A 20,919-nucleotide genomic window follows, 5' to 3' on the forward strand; every position below is an offset into this window, starting at 1 on the left:
GAGTAATTTTACATACTTATGAAAGACAAATATAAAGACTGGATAAGATATTTATACATATTTAGTTTCATTTAACTGAATAACTAGAGAATTTAGTTTGTCATGCATTATTAGAATTAGTTACCTAGTTGAAATAGTTTTTTTTTAATGTTCTTTCTTTTAAGTTTGATACTTGGTCTAAGCTTTGTTATCTATAATAGTTGTATTCATCACTTTTCTGGCTTAACAAAATTACCAAAATATGTACAATTCTTGTTAAAAAAAATATTTTGATGAAGTAATTCTATTTCTCTCTTCTCTTCTATTTAGATCTACATCATTCATCAATAAAAATTAAGTAAAAAGATAGGAGTAGAGTAAGAAGACATAAATTATAATATAAGTCATACTCAACTGAAATCATGTAGAATTCTTAGAAATGGGTGTTCTTTCATATCAATTCATACCTCTGTAGGGGTCATTGCACCAGGTATGTATAAAACTTCACCATTCTGGAAACCATCCATATCGATAACATCCTGAAGCAACGATGAAAACATTAAATAAACACAAATAAGCAATGCAACTGGTGCTTCCTTTAACTTCTAACATGGAAAGTGTTGACAGATGGGAAATAAAATCACATTAATTAGTTTCCTAATTTTGTGTTGTTTCATATTTTAAGGGATTTTTCCTTATTTTGCATTAAATATATTGTCTTTATTTGATTTGTAAATACTCTATATGAGATGAGCTCTAGGTTGTACAAAAGATACAGAAAAGAAATATAATAAAAATATTATTTCTCTTCATTCTTTATGGTATCAGAGCAGGTTTCCTTTTCCTCTATTCAGTCCAGCCAACTTTGTCCATTCAGGCAGCCCACTCTAGCCACCTCTGTCCAGCAGCCATCTCTGTCCAGCACAGCTCCAGCCACCTCTGTCCAGTTCAGCCACCCTCAACCTCAATCTTTTCTCTCTTCTGATTGTATTTTTTCCTTTCTCAGTTTTTTTGCTTTGAACTCTATCCATTCAGTTTTTTTTTCTCTAGTTTCCCTCTCTCCAAAAAAAAGGAAAAAAACAGACAACTAGTCAAAGCTCAGATCTATCTCTGCCCTCCTTTTCTCTAGAAATGTCAATCAGTGAGGAAATTAATTCTCAGACCACCACAGAAACTACAACTCAGTCCATAAACTATGATAGCAACTCTCTTCATATCACAGCCCATAAACTTGATGGAAAAAATTATCTGCAATGGGCACAATCAGTCAAACTTGTCATTTGTGGACGTGGGAAACTTGGGTACATCACTGGTGATCTCCCTGCACCATCTCCAACAGACACCACACACAAGGTATGGCAAGCTGAAAATTCTATTGTTCTTGCATGGCTAATTAATTCGATGGAACCAAAAATTAGCCGCAAATATTTATTCTTTAAGACTGCCAAGGAGGTTTGGGATGCTGCCCGAAAAATGTACTATGATCTTGGTAATGCTTCTTAGATTTTCGAAATTCGCACCAAGCTTAAAGAGATTAATCAAGGTAATCAAACTATTACTCAATATTTTTTGGACATACAAGATCTGTGGCAGGAGCTGGATTTGTATCTGGATACTACACCACTGTGTGCGAAATGTACCACCATTCAGCAACAACAATTGGAAAAAGAGCAGGTCTTTGAGTTTCTTACTAGGTTAAACAAAAATCTTGATGAAGTAAGAGGTCGTTTGGTTGGTCGTTCTCCATTTCCCGACACTGAAGAAGCATTCTCTGAGGTTAGACGTGAAGAAGCACGTCGTCGTGTTATGCTCACAACTCCTGACGTGTCACCCATTGAAAGTTCTGCTCTTGTCTCAAAGTCTGGACCACTACCATCTGGCAAATCGAATCCTAATCCGCGGCCTAATCATAAGGGTGATCGACCTTGGTGTGATCATTGCCAGCGTCACAGACATACTCGATCCACTTGTTGGGAAATTCATGGTAAACCACCAAACTGGACTCCTCGTCGCCAACATGACAACCTTTCAAATTTTACAATTTCTGGTGTAATCATAGTGAGTTTATTAAACATGTGGTTTTACTAGATTAGAACAGACCAACTCAAGGTAATGAGCTGTTGGGTTTTATGCCCTAAATAAAACTCATTTCAATATAATCAAATTTACTTATTAATATAGTTCAGAAATAACATTTAATGTTGCATGGTTCACATGATTTATTTCATGATTATATGTACATAATGTATAAATTCATCTGTAACCCTTTTCACATACTTGATCCTGTTTATTGTGTCGTCAACACATTGGAAAGGAAACATGACTATGTGAATAAAGTTTCCTAGATTTATCAGACACAAGGTTTTACTGATATGATAATCTACAACAGAGTTTACTTGCATTTGGAGAAATACTATGTTCTTTCCAGAGCATTGGTTAAAGTAAAGCTCAGGTTAGATGCATGGAGTATGCATCAGAAGGGACCGATATTGAACTTTGACATAGATTTATTAAACTTACCGTAATATCTATTCAAGTCAATATCGCCTAGTTGATCCTAGATCAAATGATCTTAATCCTGTTATGATTAGGCTCGATCTCGAGAGGCTATTCGTGTTCTTTGATTTGTTAGTTAAGCCTACTTTTAGGTCAGGGTGATACGTACATTTTGGGAACACGGTAGTGCAATTGAGTGGGAGCGCTAACATAAACATGGAATCTATAGCTTCTATCTGGCGAATAGTAAGTAAAGGATGATCTCCTTCGAGCTTGACCAAACGAAAATAAATGGTGAAGATCTCATTTCACATAAGCTGAAATATCATTTATACGGGGTTAAGTGTTTTAAGGATTAAATACATTGTAGGGTGTAACGGTAATCTAATCCCTTTACAGTGTAGATCATTCATATAGAGGATCATTGATCAAATTAGGATTATAACAATGGATAACTAATGATGTGTCTATATGGTGGAACATATAGAGCATTCTATATACTAAGAGTGCAATTCTAAGTTCTATGCGTGGGTTCAACGAAGAATTAATAAGTTAGTGAATTTTAGTAATAAATTCTTGATCTACTTATTGGAAGCTCGGTTATATAGACCCATGGTCCCTGCACTAGTTGAGATAATATTGCTTGTAAGACTCATATAATTAGTTTTGATTAATCAATTATAATTCTCAAATTAGACTATGTCTATTTGTGAATTTTTCACTAAGTAAGGGCGAAATTGTAAAGAAAGAGTTTTAGGGGCATATTTATTAATTATGATACTTTGTATGGTTCAATTAATAAATATGATAAATGACAATATTATTTAATAATTATTTATATTTATTAAATAGTTAGAATTGGCATTTAAATGGTTGAATTAGAAAATTGGCATTTTTGAGAAAATCAGATGCAGAAAAGACAAAACTGCAAAATTGCAAAAAGTGAGGCCCAAATCCACTTTGTATGGCCGGCCACTTTTGTAGGGAATTTAAACTAATATTTTCATTATTTTAATGCCAAATAATTCAAACCTAACCCTACTGGAATGCTATAAATAGATAGTGAAGGCTTCAGGAAATTTACACTTAAATTTTCTATTTTTCCTTCAGAGAAAAACCTGAGCCTCTCTCTCTCCCTATCTTTAGCCGCCACCTTGCTCTCTTCCTTCCCTCTTCAATTTCGAAATTCTTAGTGTGAGAGTAGTGCCCACACACAGCAAGTGATACCTCAATCATAGTGAGGAAGATCGTGAAGAAAGACTTTCAGTAAGAAGGAGTTTCAGCACTAAAGAATCAAAGAAAGAGATCCAGGTTCAGATATTGATAATGCTCTGCTACAGAAAGGATTCAAGGGCTAGATATCTGAACGGAAGGAGTCATATTATTCCGCTGCACCCAATGTAAGGTTTCTAATACTTTATATGTGTTTATTTCATCGTTTTAGAAAGTTCACATTTAGGGTGTTAATCAACATACTTGTGAGTAGATCTAAGATCTTGGTAAAATAATTTCTAACATGAGCTTTCTCAAGTTGTTTTCAAACTTAACAGATTAAAGAAAGTTCTAAAGAAGTTTAATAATGATCAAGTGGGAGATGTGACACAACAACATGAAATTGCCCTTTCCAAAATTCATCAAATTGAACTTGATTTACAACTTAATCCTTCTTCTCTTCAGCTTTTACAAGAAGAAAAGATTGCAAAAGAAATCCTTCAGGTTCATGCCAGGAATTATGCAAGTTTCTTAAAGCAGAAATCAAATATTTCTTGGTTGAAATTTGGACATGAAAACTCAACCTACTTTCATGCTTGTCTGAAGAAGAGATAGGAAGAGAACATAATTGCCTCTTTTATTGATGATTATGGAAAACTGTTGGGTTTTGTGCCCTAAATAAAACTCATTTCAATATAATTAGATTTACTAATTAATAAAGATCAGAAACTGCATTTTATGTTGCATGGTTCACATGATTTATTTCATGATTATATTTAATGTATAAACTCTATTAAGTCCAGAACATATGTATTTGTTCATGATTATAGTGTCGTCAGCACAGTGGAATATAATCATGATTATATGTTCAAAAGTTTAATTCCCTGATTTGTCAGTTCACTAGATTTAGACTGGCATGATAATTAGCGATAGGTATACTTACACCTTGGATAAGTGTTATGTCCTTTCCAGGGCATTGGCAAAGTTTAGAATATATATATACTTCTTGAAAACTATCAGGGTATCCTCGAAACTTCTCGTATGTTGTATCCCTTAATCCAAATGATGAGGATAATGTAATTGGACTCACACCAATATTTTCTGAATTGTTCCAACACCACATTACATTCACTTCAAATCAACTAATGACAAGAGACAATTGATAGTTCCAAGAGTGGCTTCAATCCCATACAATCCTATCAACGTGGATTACTTGGAGGAAGAGTTCAGTGGTCATGGAGTCACCTTCCAAGGGATTGGGGACAATTTTCTGGAGAATGGAAGCACAGCCATTGTGATGTTGCCAAGTGGCTTAATCACTTCTTCCAAGGCTGCCATGTGGCATGGAGGCACAGACGAGATGTTGCACTCTTCTGTATTCAGGAGGAAAAAGGCTCTGCTTCTATTCAGGGAGGTGTTTCTTGGATTTCATCACTGAGTATGCCCATTCTTGGTCTCCAACTAACTGGGCACTGAAGAATATTAGTGGGGATTCTCAGCACTCCATTCAGGTCCTTTTTTTTGGAGATTCAACTCTAATAACATTTTAAGTATTTTATTCAACTCTAATGACATTTTAAGAGAGACCTTTATAATTGAGAAATGTAATATCTTTGAACATTACTTTTGGTTCTTAATATTTCGTTGACAAGTTCTCACCGTCAACACACTCCTTTTCCCTTAGCTAAGGTTTTGTTCTACTGGGTTTTTTTGGCAAGACTTTTAACGAGACAACTTGCAAATAATTATGAATATGAAATATATATTGCACTCTTTTCCCCTTAGCTCAGGTTTCTCACTAGGTTTTCCTTACAAGGTTTTTTAACGAGGAAACTTTAAATCATGCTAACATACTCGTACTTTATGAAGCAAGTAGAGAATGTGTGGGAGTGAGATCATTGACATAACATATTCGAGAAACATATGGATTACTGTTACGAATTTTTATGTTTACTACGCAAGTATACGCAATCAAGTAGTATCTCACGCAAGTGAGGTCGAACCAGAGGGAATTGGATCAAGTACTACTAAACTATACTTATGATTCTATTTGGTAAAATAATAATTTTGCAATTTAAAAGTAAATAACTCAGAAAATTAAAAAGAAAATAAACGACGATTAATCAAGATGAGAGATTAGGGAGGTGAATCCTGTTGATAAGTTACCAATGTTAATACCTAATTGCAATCCTTATCTTAATGTGAATGACAGATTATAAATTAACCTAACTCTTTTCAGATCTTTTAGGTTCTAAATCTTATGTTCTCTAATTCACTTCTTAATTAAATCAACACAAAATCAGCATTAAGCAATAATCTATTTGTCACTAAGGCTATGTAAATACTTTCGTTTCACATCGAAACCTAGACTATCCAATTTTAGCATTCTCAATTCTCACTTTTCAGATTTCGAATTGAGATCATTAAACATGTAAAAGGTGATCAAGCTTGCACATGGAATTAAACACAAATATAGATAATATTCACAAACAAGATGAAGGAATGACAATTATTTATTAACTAGGCATAAACTTAAATAACATCCATCATCCTCCCTTAATGGGAAATTTAGTTCATCATAACTTTAAAAACATCCATGATTAATTCAGAAACAAAACTAAACATAAAAGAAGAAATTAAGGGTAAAAGAAAGAAACTAGAAGGTGATATCGCTCCGGGTCTTCAAGATAGCTTTCTCTCCACCTTCATCCACTTTTTAGGTCTATTTCTGCTTAGGTTGACCTTCAGAGTCGTATTCCTTATATAGGGATGAGAGGTGTGCCTCCAATTTAGAGAAAAATCAAAATTAGGTCAAATCTGCGATTTCCGTACCTAGTCGCGACTAGCATTTAAGCTGGTCGCGACTATAGGCAAAACTTGAAAAACCGAGTTTCTGCCAACTCTCGAAGTCGCGACCAGAGTCGCGACCATGAAAAAGGGTCGCGACCTGGCTCTCTGGAGGTCGCGACTACTGACGCGTCTGGAGCCGAATTTTCCAATTTTTTTCCAGTTTGTCCCATCTTTTCACCATTTGACTGAATTTGAACTTTAACACCCCGGGAACCTGAAACAATGAAAATCAAGCGTAAAACTGCTCCAAAAGAGACCAATAGATGAGAAAGTGCTAACTTTAAAGACCCGAAACATAGGCTAAATATAACCTAACAAAATTCCCCCAAACTAGATTCTTACTCGCCCCCGAGTAAGGTAAAAAAAACTAACTACGCTATCAGATAATCACTACGCTGCTGACTCATGCTCTGTTTTCTTCCTTGCATAAACTAGAATTTCGATCCTACTAACTCTAACAATTAACTCAGATGCTCAATTCATAACACTATGTACAACTGCAAAAATTTATTCAAATGTGAAACATTGTTATAAAAGTTTTACTCTTTCTAACAGTTCCACAGCCCGATAACTCATAAGCTTGCATGCTTACCTTTCTCCACTAATGTTGACAGTATTCTTTGGAATCATTAGGTCTTTTCAAGGCTTAGGTAATATGGCTCAGATATTCAGGGATAGGCAAAAGACAATTTTTGCTCAAGATATCATCAGCACACAAACAAAACCCACAAGCTTCTTACTTTCCTTTTTCTAAAACCCCATAACGTTCCCGAATTTACCAAGATTGATAGAAGATATCTCTATTATTTTTTTTCCAACATCACTGAATTTTTTTCCAAACATCTTTTTACTTTTTATTGTATATTTTTTTTTCTTTTTCAGTGATATTGAATTACACATTTTTTCTCTTCTCAATCTTACAAGTTCTTCTCCCTCTCACTATTTCCTCACACTAAATGTTTCTCCTCCCCCAAACTAATTATGTAGCTTATGATATCATGGATAACATGGTGAAGAAAAATTAATAGTGTGGTTACAATTTTTCGAGTCAATGGGTGAAAAACATAACAGGTTTAGGCTCAAAAAGGTTAACTAGGGATACACATTATTACGGTAGGCTTGAAAGGCTCAAACTATCCAACAAATGCCTAAGTCATATTCCAATTGAACACTATCAAGGATTTCGTCTCAAAAGATGAAACATGCAAGTTCTAAGCTATCTTGTCAATCTTACCACAAACCAAAGTAAAACAATTACAACAATTTTCACAGATTGAGTAATTGCAGACATACACAGGTTTGTAAGCATCCAACCTAATCCAAAGAGTTAACAGAATCAAGCACAAAGTTATTTTACAATTTCAGATCACATCACATTAATCAGCAGTATACAACTATCGTCAAGCTTATTGTCATTCCTTAACTAAAATAAAAACTAAAACAGAAAATTAAAATGCAGAAATTAAAGTGCAGAATTTAAAATTTTTAAGTCTCTTCCCCCAAAATAAATATGACATTGTCCCTAATGTATACAATAACATGCAGAGAGAAGAGACTTACCTGAGACCCTCTCAGAAAGGGTTGGGTGGTGGCGGCTGGTCATATGGGTAGAACCGAGGAGGTTGCGCCAAATAATTCGGGTCATCAATCCCGATGTTCATTCTGTTGATGAGAGAGTTAAGTTGCTGAACTTGTCCCTCATCATAAATACTCCTCTGCACCATGTAGTGTTGCATGTGGTTGTTCTGGTGAATTATATAACTCAGCTGTGCATGAGTGTATTGCATCGTGGGATCGATAGGCCCAGGCAATTGTAGGGGCTGCTCTTCTTCTTCTTCAACACTAGGCTCTCGTTGCTGCCTACGTCCTTGCGGTGCATCAGGTGGAGGCTGGCCATAGGGATGTTGCTCTTTCAGCCTGTTGACAAAGGCGATGTCCATCTTGCGAAGTGGCAACACCGTGTTATCATACTCCAATTGGGGAACTTCATATGCCCCGCAGAGTTCTATTATAACTCCCGCCAAACCAAAACCACCTCCCGTGGCTCCTTGTACAATCTGATCAATACTATGCCTGATGACTTGTCCAATGTTTATGTTGTACCCCTTCATAATGGCGTACACATATTTCAGGCGATCCATTTGGACATTGGAGAAGTGCTTATTTGGCACTAACCGAGCCCTTACAAAGTACAGCCATGTTTTTGCCACCGGGTTTAATTTACACCGGTATAAGATGTTTGGCGACCCCTCTGTGCCATCGTTGTCGTGGAACCTCAACCTAGGAAATCCCACCGTCTCAGCCACATCCACCATATCAAACTGCTCTTCCTCCTCAATAATTCGGAGGCGTTGCTCTTCCATAGTGTAATCTTGGACAAAGAACATCACATTAAAAGCATCAGCAGTAGCAGGAACCTCTTTCCACACACCTTTACTTCCCCATTCCGGCGGTCAGGCCAATTTGTAAGAAATTCACAAGCCATAGTCACATTAGCCCGACCCCGAGCATCCACAAAGCTCCCCCACTTCATCCTCTCAATTTGAGCTCGAATTGTCTCAAACCGTGGTTGACGTCTCAAAAGATTTTCAGGGAATTCAATACCCCGGTCTTCAATATAAGCCCTATTTTTAATTCTCATGAAGCGATTTTGGGCCTCTATGTTACCAAACCGGGTTCTATCAAAACCCGTAGTTGGTGGGTTTGAAGACGAACCCTCCTCCACATTCCTAGTTCTCTTAGGTGCCATTTTTTTCTAGCAAAAATAGAATGTTATTTTTTTCTTTTCTCTTTTTTTCTTTTTTTTTTCGGATTTTCTTTTTATTTCTTTTTCAGATTTTTTTTTCTAAATAATGCTAAAAAATTGGGCAGCACCTCCCCTTAATTTTTCTACTTCCCAAAAGTTCAAAATCAATCCCTACTATTTCCAAACCACAATACAATATTAACAATCCCAATATCAACAATATTTTTCCAAAACACACAATTATCACCACCCAAAATCTATAACAAGTGCATCAAAATCCTTAAAGATTGAAGGAAGTGATACTTACAAACCCAAAGAAGCTTTACTCCACCTCCATTGTTGAATGTTCTTGAAAACTTGAGGTTGAAGATGAGGACAATGGTAATTTTCGGATTTGGGGTATTATGGGTGATTTTTGGTATGGTTTTTGATGGTAGGTGTAGATTGATGAGTGAAATTGGGTTTTTGAATGGATTGGGTTTGAGAAATTGGTTTGAAGATGAAAGAATTGAAGATTTGGGGAAGAAAATTTTGAAACTTTTGAAGGGAAAAGGTTGAGGACGGCTGGTATGTTTGAATTTGGGCGTAGGGTTAAATGGGGGGGAAAATTGAGGTATTTATAGAAATCCGTGAGCTAGTCGCGACTTGGCCAAAGGCTGGTCGCGACTTGCTTAAGTTCGGATTTCATAGGGTTTCTGGAAAAAGGGGAAGTCGCGACTAGGGTCGCGACTTGGGTTGACCCTAGTCGCGACTTCTGGGAGTGAAAATTTTGCCTGTTTCTGTAAAGTCCCAGGTCGCGACCAGGGTCGCGACTACCAAAAAGGGTCGCGACCCAAGAGCATGGTGGTCTCGACCCAAGAGCATGGTGGTCGCGACCACTGGGCACCCAGTCCGAAAAATTAAAAAAAAGATTATTTTTTTTTTATTTTTTTTCACGTTTTTCACGATTCAACTGAAAAAAATAATGTCTGGTACTAAGCTAAAAATTGAAAATACTAAAAATACTAAAGCATAGACTAAAAACATTATCAAAAAGTCTGAAAAATTAAAGAAAACACTTGGGTTGCCTCCCAAGAGCGCTGTCTTTATCGTCATAAAGCCGGACGCTGAGCTGTGTTCTTCATAGTGGCGCCAGAATCATGGCGGACTTGGCTTGGTCAAATTGACCTCCCAAGTAGAGCTTTAAACGCTGTCCATTAACTTTGAAAGTTGCTGGACCTTCACCTTTTAATTCCACCACTCCATAAGGAAACACCTTGACTACTGTGAATGGTCCTGACCACCTTGACTTTAACTTTCCAGGAAACAGCTTCAACCTTGAATTGAATAGTAACACTTTCTGCCCATGTTGAAACTCCTTCCTTACTAGACCTTGGTCATGCCACTTCTTAGTTCTCTCCTTGTAGATTTTTGTGTTTTCATAGGCTTCATTTCGAAACTCCTCTAGCTCATTCAACTGTAGCAGCCTTTTCTCCCCTGCAACTTTTAATTCCATGTTAAGAGTCTTCATGGCCCAAAAAGCTTTATGCTCTAACTCCACCGGTAGATGACAAGCCTTTCCAAACACCAACCAATATGGAGACATGCCAATCGGTGTTTTGAAAGCAGTTCTATATGCCCACAATGCATCATCTAATTTTCTTGACCAATCTTTCCTTGATCTTTGCACTATTTTCTCTAGAATCATCTTGATCTCCCGATTAGAAATTTCAGCTTGGCCATTACTTTGGGGATGATATGGTAAAGCAGTTCGATGTCGGACACCATATCTTGAAAGGAGTGCTTCAAACTGTTTATTGCAGAAGTGACTCCCTTCATCGCTTACGATTGCTCAAGGAGTACCAAACCGAGTAAAGATGTTCTTTTGCAGAAAGCGGAGAACTGTCTTACCATCATTCTGTGGTGTAGCTGCAGCTTCAACCCATTTAGACACATAGTCGACATACAATAGGATGTATTGATTGCTAAAAGATGAAGGAAAAGGACCCATGAAGTCTATCCCCCACACATCAAACAATTCCACTTCTAAAATTCCAGTTAAAGGCATCTCGTTTCTTCTTGAGATATTACCTGTCCGTTGACAACGATCACATGCCTTCACAAAGGTAGTAGCATCCTTGAATAGCATTGGCCAAAAGAATCCACTCTGCAACACCTTAGCAGCAGTACTGGTCCCACTGAAATGTCCTCCACATGGTAAAGCATGGCAATGATTTAGGATAGAATACATCTCCTCTTCAGGCACACATCTTCTAATTATCTGATTAGCGCAGTGCTTGTAGAGGATTGGCTCTTCCCAATAATAATGTTTCACCTCAGAAAAGAACTTCTTCAATTGTTGACGCGAAAGCTCAGGAGGGGTTATTTTTGCAGCAAAGAAATTGACATAATCAGCATACCATGGTACCATCAGGTTTTCCCTCACACTAAAGAGTTGTTCATCAGGAAATTGCTCATTTATTTGTACCTCTTTCGTATTCTGACTTTCTTCCAGCTCTAGTCTTGACAAGTGGTCTGCTACCAGATTTTCAGTGCCCTTCTTATCTTTTATCTCTAAGTCAAACTCTTGAAGTAGAAGTACCCACCGAATCAGTCTCGGCTTTGCATCTTTCTTGGTCATAAGATATTTGATCGCTGAATGATCTGTGTAGACAATAACCTTATTCCCAATCAGGTAGGGTCGGAACTTATCACAAGCAAACACAATTGCCAGCATTTCTTTTTCTGTAGTGGCATAATTTAATTGAGCATCATTCAGGGTTCTACTAGCATAGTAGATTGTGTGAAACACCCTGTCAACTCTTTGACCCAAGACCGCTCCAATTGCATAATCACTTGCGTCGCACATTAACTCAAAAGGCAACTCCCAATTTGGTGAAGGGACTATCGGTGCTGAAATAAATTTTTCCTTTAGAACTTTGAACGCCTTTAAGCAATCTTCTCCAAACTCAAATGGAACACCATTGACAAGTAAACTGGACAAAGGTTTTGAGATCTTTGAGAAGTCCTTGATAAATCTTCGGTAGAAGCCAGCATGTCCTAAGAAACTCCTCACTCCTTTTACAGAAACTGGAGGTGGCAAATTCTCTATTGTTGAAACTTTAGCCTTATCCACCTCAATTCCTGCTTTTGAAATTTTGTGCCCAAGAACAATTCCTTCTGTTACCATAAAGTGGCACTTCTGCCAGTTTAGCACCAAGTTAGACTTCTCGCACCTAGTTAGCACCTTTTCTAAATTTTTTAAACAATGATCGAAGGAGGAACCAAAGACCGAGAAATCATCCATAAATATTTCAATACAAGATTCAATCAAGTCTAAAAAGATAGCCATCATACACCTTTGAAAAGTAGCAGGGGCGTTACACAAACCGAATGGCATTCTTCTGAAAGCAAAGGTACCATAGGGACATGTGAAAGTAGTCTTTTCCTGATCTTGAGGTGTTATAGCTATTTGGTGGTATCCAGAGTAGCCATCAAGAAAACAGTAATATTCTTGCCCCGCCAATCTGTCTAGCATTTGATCAATGAAGGGCAAAGGAAAGTGATCTTTTCGGGTTGCTTTATTGAGTTTCCTATAGTCGATGCAAATCCTCCAACCAGTGACTGTTCTTGTGGGAATTGTTGGATATATATTTTACCAGGATCTTAGATCTACTCACAAGTATGTTGATTTAACAACCTAATATTGAACTTCTAAAACGATGAACTAAACACATAAAAGTTAAGAATAACTTACAGTGATGGCAGCGGAATTAAATGTCTCCTTCCACTCAGATCTCTAACGCTTGAATCCTGTCTGTAGCAGAGTATAATCAAGATCTGAGCCCGAAAGTCCTTCAGTTTGATGTGATCCTTCACAGTCTTCCAAACTATGATGAGGTACTGAGTGATGTGTGTGGGCACTTCTCTCTCACTAGGAATTTCGAAATTCTCTCTTGTTTTTCTCTCTTGATTTCGTGTGATACAATATGCATGCAAAAGCTTGTCAAAGCACACAAGGAGTAGAGAGAGGGGGCGGCTATAAATAGGAAAAGGGAAGAGCACAACTTTCCAAATAAACAGTTTCCTCTTTTACTGTGTAATTGAATAACTGCCTTATTTAGTGTGATCCACCACTTTCCTATTTAGACTAGGCTTTGATTAGCAATTATATGGCAATTTAAATTGAAAATAATAATTGGGAAACATGCAAAGAGTGGCCGGCCATGGTGTGTATGGGCCTCACTGGAATTTTGCAGTTTCCTCAATTTTATTTCTATTTCTCCAAAAATGCCATTTTTCTAATTCTAATCTTTTAAATGCCAAAACTAATTATTTAATAACTAAAATAGATTATTAAATAATATTTCCATTTAAAATAATTATTAATTAGACATGCAAAGTCTCTTAATTAATAATTAAACCTAGAAACCCTCCTATTTACAATTTCATCCTTAAACTGTGAGAATTCACAAATTAGACATAGTCTAACTTTTAGAATTATAATTGATTAATCATAAATCAATTACAGAGTCTTACAAACAGTATAGTCTCAACTAGAATGGGGATCATGGATCTATATGCTGAGCTTCCAATAAGTTGAACCGATTTACCAAGTAAATCCCTAACTTATTAATTCCTTGTTGAATCCACTCTTAGAACTTGGAATTGCAGTCTCAGACTTATATAGAGCATATCATATGTTTCACGATATCAATATGCTATCTCATTTAACCATTGTTATAATCTTAATGTGATTTAGAGATCCTCTATATAGATGATTTACATCGAGATGGGACCAATTTACCGTTTACACCCCTCAATGTATTTTGCCCCTTTGAACACTTAGTTACCTGTAAATGATGTTTTAGTGATCTGATATACAGTCACTGAAACAAGAGCTCATCCATTTACTTCTATTTAACTAAGCTCAAAAGGAATCATCACTTTACTTCTATACACCAGTAGAAGCTATAGATTTCCATATTTATGTTCAGCACTCCCACTCAGTTATGCTATCATGTTCCCAAAATATATGTATTATCCTGACCCAAAGGTAGGCTTAACTAATAAATCAAAGAACAAGAATAGCACTCCTGAGATTGAGCCTAAGCATATCAGGATTTGATATTCTCTTAATCTAAGATCAACTTCTGACATTGACTTGGAAAGATACAACGGTAAGTTTACAATATCTTTGACCAAGTTCAATATCGGTCCAGTCCAATGCATACTCCATACATTCGAAACCAGTATACTTTGCCAATGTTCTGGAAAGAACATAACACTTACTCCAAGTGTAAGTATACTTCATCGCAGATTATCACATCAGTGTAAATCCAAAACACTGATGAACAGGGACCAAATCTTTTGAATCATGTAATCACAATCACATTCCACTGTATTGACAATACTGTAATTGTGAATAACTATATGTTCTGGATTTAACTGATTTTGTGCATATATCAAGTATATATATTGAACCATAAACATGTAACATACATGTAATCATAATTCACTTCAAAATTCTAAATTGATAACTAATCAGATTGTAATGGGTTTTATTTAGGGCATAAAACCCAACAAACTCCCACTTGCACTAACATAAAACAAGTTGTGCATTACAATCAATCTTTTGCCTCGATCCTCTGATCAAGTGTAGTATATTTGAATCCACCCATATATCTGGAACTAGGTTCATAAAACTTATGAAACCTCCTTAACTATATGCTTTACTCATCAAGGGATACTGAAATCCTTACTACCCATTAAGTACATCTGAACAAACAAAAGACATATCTCTCAAATTTTAAAATTTGGAATTGAGATAATGCAGTGTAGAATTTTCTTTAGTAAAATAACTTTCTGGTCATTTCAAATTTACAAAGTTATATCTTTTCTGATGAAGCTTGAATTATTATAGATGGGTTTTTACACTCTTCTATAATGATTCCTCCACCCCCAGAGTAACCACCATCTCACAATTCTTAATGAGTCGGTGTGGATATTTGGATCACTAATGCATAGTTCCTTAATAACATATAGGTCACTTTTATAAATCTTTCTTGATTGTCCCCTAATGTTCCCCATTTGATTACATCTCAGATGGCTCCCACTCAATAGCAGATGTCTGGTTAGAAACTTTTAACCTTCTACTATTGTTTCTGGGAACATCTTATTGTGACTTATTATCTTAATCTAAAACTATAAGTTTCTCTAAGACTAAGTCAACAAAATAGCAGTCTAGTATTTGAAGTGTAAAATACTTGCTAGAGATTTAAGCAATCAAATCAAGATACCATAAAATGTTATGAGGAATAGACATCTTGAATCAAGTCTTTCGAATAGACTATGCAAGAATTCTTCTATCTTACTCTCATAATTCTGATAAGTTATTTCTATCCATGTGAATGGTTAGACTTGTTTTTATCAGAGGTGTTCTTAAGTTCCTATCACAATTATCAACCAAACGAAGATGGGTAAAGAATTTTAATATTCTCCCACTCAACTAAGGTAATGTGATACATTATCAAAGAACTTTAATGGTATCAATAACTATTACAACAGTAAATCTAAACTGGAACATATAATCAAGATCAAGGATTTATTCTGATAATAGCTAATTTATTATATTATTTCCATGTTTAAAATTATGTGTCACAAAGGGTACTGTAGAATAAAGTCCACCCCTAAGTTTATAGAGATTATGATCCACCCCTAAAGGTTGTAAATCTCTAAGTGTGATAGAGAGTCTGTGGAGTTGAATATAATACAGAGTTCATTAGATATAAAAGATCGTTTGAACTGCATATTATTCTTAACTTTTCTCCACCCCTATCAGATCAAAAGATCTTTTTATTAAACAAATTCTCAAATAATTGTTTTGGAACTAACAATTATTCATAAACATAGAAATAATTTCTAGTGTTTATGTAGTAATAACTCTGTAAGGAGTTTAAATACCTTTAGAATTTGTATCAATAATAAAAACACTTACACATACAAACATAATAAATATAACAATTGGTAATAGATAAGATAAAGTACTGAAGCTCAACTCATAAATTGCAATTTAAAAAAAAATTATTATAAACCAAAAATTGTTTGCAATATTATGAGAACCAAACAGGGAATAAGATCCCAAAACTTGAAATCCAAATTGTTTGAAAAACTAAACAATTAATTCAAAAAATTGAGCTTCTTCTTTATCGTAGACGATCTCCATCCACCATCCAGCTTTCTAATCCAACTCGCTAAGACAGCATCCGAGTTTAAGAAACTTGAGCTATAAGAAGAATAATAAACAAGGTTAGTAGTCCAGAATTAATAATCCAAAAGGATAATAATTCACTAAAAACACATCAGTTTATAAAGAAAATACCTTGTTTCTTTGCGAGATACTTAGGACATTGGGATTTCCAATGGCCTTTCTCATTGCAGTAGAAACACTTTCCTTTTAGTGTATCACCAGAAGCTCCAGCCTTTTTGTTCTTAGCTGCTTTCGCAGCTTGAGCTCGCTTCTTGGCATTTTTCCACTTCTTCTTATGATTGGATTTGGAAGTAGAAGCAACGTGTGCCTCAGGATTACTCGTCTTATTACCATTTCTAGAATTCTGAGGTTTATTCCCTCTTTTCTTGGGACCTCCAATCAAATTTTCATATGTCTGAAGGTCATTGACTAAAGTATGAAAGTCTTGTTCCTTCTTATTCATGACATAATTTGATGTGTAAGGCAGAAAATCTGGAGTCAGACTATTCAAGATGAGACTCACTTGAGTAGTCTGATCCATTTCAGCACCATGATTCTGGGCTTCCTGGAAATAACTAGCCATCTGGAGAAGGTGATCACGCACATTCTGATGGGGTTCCATCCGTGCGTTGATGAATTTCTTAGTCACGTCAAAATGAGACTGGATAGATGCCATACCGAATAGCTCAGTTAACTGCGTCATGATTTCTGCAGCCGTGACAGTGTTTGCAAACCTTGTTTTCAAGGTGTCAACCATGCTGGAAAGCATGAAGTAACGAGCTTTATTGTTAGCATTCTGCCAACACTCGAACTTCTCTTTCACAGTTTTGGTTGCATTGTCACCTGGCTGCTCAGGGGACGGCTCAGTCAACACAAACGAGGCACTTTCACCTATGAGAGCAATGTTAATGTTCTCTCTCCACTTTGGGAAGTTAGACCCATTTAGCTTATTTTCAGATAAGAGTGACAACATGGGATTCGACATTGCAATTCAGGATACTACAAGATAACACATAGATATCAATTATGGTTTAACACAAAATCTTATTCAGAAATTATTAGCACATAGCAAGTAGGAATGACTAGAGAAAACACTAAATCAATCCTAAATAATTTCCAAGGTTTTCAACAAACTGATATCAGTGTCCAGTTTAGGCGAGAGTCAAAGCTATCATCTATTGAATAGAGTTGTCAGCTCATCTAAAATGACAAACATTCTAGCAACCTTTTATTCGATCGAAAAGAGAATCCGACGTTGTCCCGTTTAGGCGAGAGTCAAGGTCATTCCTATTTCATGAGCTTCTACCATTGTTTCATACGTTTGTAAGTCTTATACAGTAGCCACCATTAGGGTGATCAATACCAATATAAAACACTTACAAACATACTTATCTTTCGAGATTAAACGGCGCTAACTTGCTAATGAACGTTCCTCCATTAGGGAGGATTACTCACTAAAACAATAGCTATGTAAAACCAACAATGGAGATCGAATATCTTAAAATAATAAAGCTCATTATTTAAAATTATATTTTCTTCTATTATTTATTTATTTTAAATCTATATATATTTATTAAATTTTAAATTTAGAATAGAATCTAAATAAAATTTAATTTAATATCTGTAAAATTAAACTTAGATGGTTAAGAAAATAAAATGAATTATTTCCATCTTAGTATTAATTTCCCAACAAATATTAAGAAAATTACTTAATTTAAGTTGTATTAATTTAAATTAATTTGCAACTCAAATTAAAATTTTCTACAAATATATATATTGTATTTCCGAAAATATACAATTTTCGAAATACATTAAAATAAATCAAACTTTACGTAGAAAAAATACTTCAAGCAAAAATATTATCTATCTAGATTTTCTTGACTAATTAATCCAATTTCTAATAATATATTTCAGTTCCTTTATTTTAAATTAATCATTAAATGAAAAGATCATTGATTTAAGTTGATTCAAAATTAATTAAATTAATTAATTTACAACTTCAATCTATCTTTCAAGATAAATTCAAAATCATCTTGCATAATTAAATGCAATTTTGAAAAAAAAAATGATTAATAAAATAAATAAAATATATTTTGAAAATTATTCAAATTTAAGTTGTTATGGAAATACCCAACTTAAAATAATTTTCTTATTTAATTAAATGTCATGAAAATAACAATACCTAAGTATCATTATGAAAATCAACTTAGATATTTAATTTTCAATTTAATTAAATGTATTAAATTCAGGAAATAAATAATTAAGTATTGAGAAGGCTTAATCATTAATTTCTAATTTAATAGAAGGAAAAATATCCTTAATTGAATTGTACCAAAATTAACTATTAAACAATTAATTTCACAATCAATGATATTTTCCTATATTAGAAATAATAATTAGTATAGAAATAACTATCTAGAAAATATCTCAATTCTACTAAGTATCTTTTCAAGATTTGAAAAATATCTGATTTAAGTTATTATAGAAAGAATCTATAATTTACAAACTTAAAATTTTCCAAACAAAATTTAATTAAATATCAAAATTAGGTGGTAACTACCTAATTTAAAGATATTCCCTTTTTTTAAGTTTAAAAAAACAACTTAAAATAATATCTTTTAAGAATCTTCGGGCTCGTTTGGAACGCTGTATTAGGTCGTATTGTATTGTATTGTATTATATTGAATTGTATTTTATGTAATATTTTTATGTAAAACTATATGTGGTATTAACTTTTATGGACACCTAAATATATAATATTTTAGTATAAATTAAAGTTTAACATAGTATTATATAAAAATATGATATATAATCCAATTCAATATAATACAATACAATACAATACAATACGACCTAATACGGCGTTCCAAACGAGCCCTTCAATAACTAATTCCTAGAATTCCTCAGCTTAATATTATAATAAAACTATATTCAAATTTAAATTAAAGGAGAAAATTAGTAATAACTAATTCATAACTTAAATAGGAATATTTAATGAAATAATAAAAGTAAGTTTCAGAAAGAATCTAGTTAGTTAAAATTCTTTATTTAATTAAATACAAGAAAAATACAAATAGTTTATCTAGAAATGAAATTCATTAAACTATGTTTTTCTTAAATTAATTTCGAAGAAATTAATTATGTTGCTATTTAATTTTATTAGGTCAAACTAGTATAATTAACCTAACACAGTTATCCAAATTAGGCAAATGGGCCTTCACAATTGGGGTTGTTCATGTGAGGGGGGCTGGGTCCAGTATGTCGCACCCACTTCTAAGGCTCCCAACTCTCACACAAGGCCCAAAAGAGAGGAATTTAACCTTAAAATGAACAATTGTTATTAATTGAATAGGCCCATTAACTAAATGAGCCTAAATAAAATCTATCAGGTTATGACATTTTATTTAGCAACAACAACCTATATGTGTCTATAACAGAAATTAAACATTTAGGCTCACACAGGCACACAGATTTGGATGGATCCTATCATGTTACTAGGTCATACACAGATGAAAGAAGTTTGTAAAAATTACCTGTTACAAATTATTTACTTGATCTATCATCAATTGAACCATGGGTTAAAATCAGATCATTTGATCTGTCAACAAGTTAACCCTGGCAATTTAGATCAAGCAATAATAGGTTTTAGAAAACTTACAAACAATCTAAAACACATACTCCTGCAACAAGGTTAGATTTGGATAGTTGGAAGTAGGATTTATTTAATTTTAAGATATAAATCTTTATTTCGAAATTTAATTAAAAAAAATTCGGTTTTAAAGAATAAATTAAAATTAAACCTATAATTTTTGAAAAAATTAGGTTTTGGGTAACCTAAATATCATTTCAAAATAAATTTGCTAACTTTCCCTTTTAAATTTCATGTTATTTAATAAATTAAATATTCAATAAAATAGAAAATGGTAAATACATACCCTTTTCTCATTTTACAATCTAATTTAGGTAAAATAACAAAATTTAAAAAAGTTAACAAAAATATCTTATTTCCTCTTTTAAAATACCATGATTATATAGTAATCTTATTCTAAATAAGGTCAATTTACCGAAAGAAATTTTAATAAAAAAAATAATTTCTGACCTTTTATTCAAAAATAAGATAAAATAATCAAAATTTTAAAAGAAATAAGAAAAGAGGTAAGCAATACTTGATTTTATCCTATTTTCGTTGCTGATAGAACCCACTGTTTCTTCGGTTACCACCCTAGTTGAACCCATAATTGTTGTTGTTATTCTGCGAAAAATTTCCAATGGCTTTTGCTTCATCCATTGGCAAATCATCCACATCTGCTTGACACTCTGAAAAGTGATGATTTCCTCCACATATCTCACAAACAACTTGGGCTTGTTTAGCTTGCCCTGCAATTAGCTTTGTCAATGCCTCAACCTG

General features: G+C 34.2%; 1 protein-coding gene across 4 annotated transcripts in view; it reads right to left on the reverse strand.

Moving 5' to 3' along the window:
- LOC115705221 (uncharacterized) overlaps positions 1 to 20,919 on the reverse strand; it is a 31,475-nt gene that overhangs the window by 2,208 nt on the left and 8,348 nt on the right. For all 4 annotated transcript variants that reach the window (XM_061108485.1, XM_061108484.1, XM_061108486.1 and 1 more), the window contains one exon: positions 447 to 518. In XM_061108485.1, the coding sequence (XP_060964468.1) occupies positions 447 to 518 (72 nt within the window). The remainder of the gene's footprint in view (positions 1 to 446; positions 519 to 20,919) is intronic.

Source organism: Cannabis sativa, chromosome 1 (genome assembly GCF_029168945.1).
Source record: "Cannabis sativa cultivar Pink pepper isolate KNU-18-1 chromosome 1, ASM2916894v1, whole genome shotgun sequence".
NCBI classification, from domain to species: Eukaryota; Viridiplantae; Streptophyta; class Magnoliopsida; order Rosales; family Cannabaceae; genus Cannabis; species Cannabis sativa.